This window comes from Wyeomyia smithii, chromosome 3 (genome assembly GCF_029784165.1).
Source record: "Wyeomyia smithii strain HCP4-BCI-WySm-NY-G18 chromosome 3, ASM2978416v1, whole genome shotgun sequence".
Classification (NCBI taxonomy): domain Eukaryota; kingdom Metazoa; phylum Arthropoda; class Insecta; order Diptera; family Culicidae; genus Wyeomyia; species Wyeomyia smithii.
Window position 1 is genome coordinate 206,277,631 of NC_073696.1, and position 5,872 is coordinate 206,283,502.

General features: G+C 40.2%; 2 protein-coding genes across 2 annotated transcripts; one reads left to right on the plus strand and one right to left on the minus strand.

The window, feature by feature from the left end:
• The first annotated feature begins 1,771 nt into the window (after nt 1-1,771).
• Nucleotides 1,772-2,711, plus strand: LOC129731674 (apolipoprotein D-like). The gene is made up of 4 exons (XM_055691851.1): nt 1,772-2,163; nt 2,231-2,326; nt 2,394-2,517; nt 2,580-2,711. Exons 1-4 carry the CDS (start codon nt 1,806-1,808, stop codon nt 2,590-2,592), a joined length of 591 nt encoding a protein of 196 aa, XP_055547826.1. The 5' UTR covers nt 1,772-1,805; the 3' UTR covers nt 2,593-2,711.
• Nucleotides 2,712-3,498: 787 nt separating this feature from the next.
• LOC129729023 (uncharacterized) lies at nt 3,499-4,340 on the minus strand. Its single transcript, XM_055687498.1, has 2 exons — nt 3,882-4,340; nt 3,499-3,812 (listed from the first exon to the last, which is right to left on the minus strand). Exons 1-2 carry the CDS (start codon nt 4,168-4,170, stop codon nt 3,499-3,501), a joined length of 603 nt encoding a protein of 200 aa, XP_055543473.1. The 5' UTR covers nt 4,171-4,340.
• Between the last annotated feature and the right edge of the window lie 1,532 nt (nt 4,341-5,872).

Below are 5,872 nucleotides of genomic sequence, written 5' to 3' on the forward strand. Positions count from 1 at the left end.
CGGATACTTCTTCAGCCGATGGGTAGATTCCTGCTGGGTTCCAATTTTAACCCTTGGAACTTTGTATCCGGGAGGGCTAGGCGGTGGAACGAGCGGGTTTCATCCCCGCTTTCGGTCATGCCATCATCGTCGTCCATGTTGGACGCGTGAGCCACACACGCAAAATGCCAATCATTAAATAATATTGTAGAAAAAAACCAAGTAAAAAAAACTACCTAGCTTATGCAGCCGCTCTTCTTCACAATCAGCGCACGGGCGATGCCAATCTCTTTTTGCTTCTTTCTTCCAGCAGATTTGGTTGTTGGTTGTACACAGCAGCACCAATATAGCCACCAGCAGCGAGCCGGATGTGAGATCACTCTACACAGCGACACAACTCAACTGTCGAATGGCCTTGAACACGAAATATCTATTCAGCAGGGTTGGTTGTCCGATCGTTCGAAGCTGCTTCCGTTACAACCACACAGCAGCACCAATACAGCCAAACAGCCGTGCGCCGGGTACTGAATCACTCTAAGTAGCGACACAACGCACGGGCTATTGTTGACTTCTTCTTCCTTGTTTTGAAGTTTTTGCTGTCTTCAAAAGCGACGACGGCAACGAGCAGCAGTGCACACGCGACACAATGCACGGTGACCTTGAAGGCGGATTACTGGTCGGCACTATCGAGATCGAAATAAAATTGCGACCGAACACGACGAGAGCACAACTCCGAATGAGTGTAGAACATTTTATCGCAGTTGATGTTTCGATATTTATCGGAAAATTCGGTTTAATGATGGCAATTTTGGTCACGGGTTGCTTTCAATCACTTTTTTTCTGTCCAACGTGTTTGAAAGCAACTCGTGACTAAAATTGTGTAATGTCCACGGTTCATACAAAATTTTTAAATGAGAAGTTGTCCAGGGGGGGGGGGTTAAAATCGCTTAAAATCTGTCCACGATGGCCCCCAAAATAAATGATTAATAATATGATATCTTTTCAGCTGCGTACCATTCATGAGAAGAAATTTCATTGCCTGATTCAGTGCCTGAATTTTACATGGGCTTGGGATAGGAAAATGAATTTCTTTTTTATCTGCATACAGCGCTTAAGACAGGAAAACAATCGCTATTGAGGATTCGGAAAAAGCGTATGTTTTGATTTAGATATAGTTTGTAAATGTTTTCAAAGAAGAAAAAAATATGTGTCATGTTTCAGTATTACATGAACACTTAAATAGAGATGATTTATTGGCTATATAAATTACCGTTCAATAGCCTCAGGAATACAATACTGATTGACCGAGTTTCAAGCTCCCGATAACGGTTATCTTAATTGAATTGGTCGGTATATCAGATGCTGTTTTGTTACAAATAGAAAATAAACAGGCAACTCATTCGGTATGATTCAGCGACACGCAATTCATGCTACCCCATGCATCCTGAGGATGAAACCTTATCAGTAATATTGTATTTGGTGAGAGCTGGATACAGTCTGCAGTTCATTTGTTAGTGTTATCACCTATGGGTTTTTTACTGTTCGGTCAAAAATAGTATATGTATCTATTTGTATTCTTTTTGACATTTATTTAAATAACAAAAAAGTTAGAATATTTTCTAAAGTTGCCTAAAGTTTCAATTGAAAAAAATAAAATAAAATTTTATTTAACTTGTAACTCTTTTTTTTCTCATCGGAACACGGAATGAAACAACGACTAACTGTAATTGGTGATGAAGTTGTCACCATCTAGCAGCTATAAAACGAGCATTTTCATGATTTTTATTCAACATTCGGACTCATTGCTTTCGTGAACAATCAAAGAAATGGCTCTCATCCATGATATCACTACCTCGATTTTAGTGTGCTTATTAGTCGGTTCTTCAGTAGCACAGATTATTTCGCTAGGCGAATGTCCGGTACACCCGGTAGTGCAGAACTTTGATGTGGCAGCTTACCTGGGCCAATGGTACCAGATTAGACGCTACGAGCAAACCTTCGAGCGTGGCGGCGAGTGCAGCATTGCGGCCTACTCGCTGAACGAGGACGGATCCGTGCTGGTAGACAACCGAATGCTAGTTCCACCGGAAAGTGAATTTCGTGTGGAAATTGGACAGGCCTTTCTATCGTTTCCTGAAGAGGATCCTCTTCGGGGCATGTTAAATGTTACCTTTCGTGGGATGCGTAAGTTTACACTCAAAATTTATCTGTCATAAGAAAAATATTTCTTATTTGGTTTCTCATTATGCAGCCGCGGACAGATTAAATTATTGGGTATTGGATACGGACTACGAAAGATTCGCGTTTGTGTGGAATTGTCAGCAAGTCAGTGATAACATAAAAGCAGGTTTAGACATTAGGATTTAACAATGCTTTTAGAACTTTCTAGTATTCGGGTTTTTGTTTTGTTACAGAAAGCTTCTGGCTACTTTCAAGAACAATGGCCTTGCCGGAAAGTGTAATGGAACGCGTGGAAGAATTAACAGATTTATATCTGGACCGGAGTCAGATTAGACCCACGCAGCAGGATTTGGAATTGTAAGTGAAAATTATTGTTGTGTAACAGGTGCATGCTGACTGATGACATTTTATGTTTTTAGTTGTGGTAATTAGGACCGAAAGCCTTGGACATGTAGTGACCTGACTGTTGATTTTTTTAACAGTGGAGTGGACGATAATAATTATTGTGAGAGTAGCAATTTGCAATAGTTTGAAAACATTATATTCACTTACATATTTTGTTTGAATCATTTAATATCATCCGAAAGCTCAGGTAAACACCGCATTTTGATTTGCTGGAACTGGATTATGAAAGTGCTCTAGCCTTGAAACATTCCACAAATAAATTTAAATATACCGTGACTGCGGGTAATTCCGCGCACTTAGGGCATGGGTAGCGCTAAAATCTGTGTAAACGAATCAAAAATATAGATATATCAATTCAAATTTTACCATCAGACAGGTTTTCCAGTCTTTTGTTTTGGAAAAATAAAAAAGTTTGTAGAAAGTGACAAAAATAGCAACAACAATGCTTCAACAGATTGCGCACCAATGCACATAATTCCGCGCACCAATTTTGAACCTGATTATAATACCGCTCACTCGTGTACATAATTCCGCGCAGTTTGTTGTAATCGAAATCATCGCATTAAATGTTTAAAATCGAACGGCTGCACCGTCTGAGCGGATTCCGGTTGGAAACAGGAACCATAGATGAACAAATACAGGACCACAGACAAACAAACGTCTGTTATATAGTAAAAAATGTAACAATTTAGAATGTATTTAAAAAAAAGGACACACGACTAGACCTGAAACAAAAAATGAACTGACAACTTAACTTCGAAATGCGGTAATAGCTGGTAAATCGCGACAACTTTCCTTGGCTCATCCCAAGAGCATATGGCACAAGATACTGTTTTGGAATAAACTTAGTAACATACTTCTATCTTTTCATTGGTCATCAATGATATTTTGTTTTATTTTTATGCCCTTTATATATTTCATTTTATTTACTCGTTATTGCTTCGTTGTTGATGTCTTCTGTCTGCCCCGTTTCACATCACCTTTAGGCTTCTTTTGCAACTTTGCTATTTCTTTTGCTTGCTTCCTGAATAGTCTTTCCTTTCGTTTCTTTTCCTTATCGATTTCTTTATCTTTGTTTATTTGTACGATTTTCTCAAGGTATTGCTGATACGCTTTGCTTGTGGCGACAAATGGAGGCTGCAATTTTGGTTTTCTATCTATCTTCGAAGTTGATTCAGAGGGGATATGAAAGCTTTCCTCAAATGGATCCAATGATACGTCCTGGTCTGTGACTTCCGGCACTGGTACTGAAAAGCGAAAAATGATAATTTCTGCTAAGTAATGAAAAAAAAATATATATTAGGAATTTTCAGCACCTACGACAGAGGTAGTTTCCTGGTACGGATTTGCATTATTAAGCAATAATTCTGTACTGGATGTCGTTGCAAATCCATTTTTAATTCTTTTCCAAATCTGGAACAAATTGGTATCCTCAACTGCACCCGTCCACTGATTGTGGTTTTCCTGCTGGTTAAAACTCTCGATTTGCTGTGAAGATAAATATGCTTCAAAGCTCTGGAGAAGGCTTGGCAGCGCTCTCAGTTTTGGATCTTCTCGAGGGTCAGTATTGAAACCATTCCTTAATATTTCCCCGATTTTATCCATTTTATTAATGGCTTGCTTGAGGAGTGGTGCAATCTCTTTTCTTGGTAATATCTGACCTGCGTGACTGATCCGCCAGTGCACTAGTTCTTGATTCCAGTAGACTTTGATCGGACGAAAGAAACTCACATCAAGTGGCTGTGTAATTTGTGTGGAATTGGGGGGCAAACACACCAGTTCTATATTTTTTTCCTTGCAAAAGTTTACAGTGTTGTGTGAAACGTGGGGCTTATGACCATCAAGAAAAGTAATGATAGGAAACTTTATACCCTGCTTTAGGACCCATGGATAGAATACGTCTTTGGGATACAGATAAAAGGTTTCCCTATTCATCTAACCGCTTTCTGTCCTTCCCGCTGCCCAGCCTTCTGAAAGGCTTTTCCATATATCACCGGGCATGCGCTGCTTGTACGGGTAAAGTATCAAGGTCGGCGCAAGCAGTCCGGTTGCGTTTGCAGTAAAGAGCGCGGTGTATGACTCTTTATCCGAGTTACCTACCTTAGCGTGTACGTAAGGAACTCCCTTCTCCGCAAGAACCACTTCTTTTGTAGGAATCGTTCGTACTGCCGTCTCGTCCATATTGAATACGCGACTAGGATCCTTCATTACATCCTGCAGGTTTTCGTCAGTTACAAATGTGTCGATATCCTTAAACCATTTTCTTATCATTGCTTCCGAAACAGCGGCACGGTGCTTGGGGAGAGCAGACGGAATTCTTTTACTTATTTCTTATCTTATTATATTTTTACTTATTTCGCCTCCAATTCCGCTCACCGAAATTCCTGTTTTAAAAAGAACAAACGAAATAATTTTCCACAGCGTCTACAATAAAACAACTTTATATACTTGTGTTTATCTTTTGTGGCACGAATAAATCACAAAAACTGCTTTGGCAAACGAGAAAACCTTTTAGGAAATATTCGACTCAGCTTAGCACATTTACTAAAAAAACACTTGAAAGTGACGTTTCGATCTATACGCAGTGGATTTTTTTTCTTTCAAGCTGTGAGACGAAAAAATCACAGGAGGGTTGTGTGCAAAGCCACGACCGCAAGGTTGAAGTAGAATACTTTTACACAGCTCTACTTACGGCTGTACATTAACCTACAACAGGGCGAATCGGTTCGCGCCGCTTTTCGCGTTCAGCCTGGCAGAGGCCTAATGCGCACGGCCAACACAATAGAAAGATGTTTTCACATTGAAAATTAGACACGGCTTTACTGGAGTAAGTATTGTCAAATGAATCTACCGCTAATACCACCGCTATCGTATGAAAGCGCGTCGTTTCATGTGGGGAATAATATTAACAATGAAAAATGACGCGCGTCTAAGAACACTCGAACTGTTTCTCCGTGCCGCTTCCATTCATTTCCTTATAACATCGGCCTTAGCGAAGTACCGGCTGCACCTACCGCTGAGGCTGTTACCATACTGCTACAGGTACCCAAAGCTATTAACTCTTCAAATTGAGTGTTATGTTTGTCCTCAAAAGAACAATTGTTCAATTCCATATCGGATATAATGCAATCGCATCTCTGTAATATTACCGACAGTAATATTCTTCTGAACAAAATGATCCAACTTTTCCATTAGAGGAAGTGCCGGCTGATGCACCGCAAAAATCTCGCCCGATCGCTCGCGTTGGTGTTCAGCCTGGCAGAGGCCTGAGACGTGGTGACCAACCACAGGGCGAGTGATTTGTTCA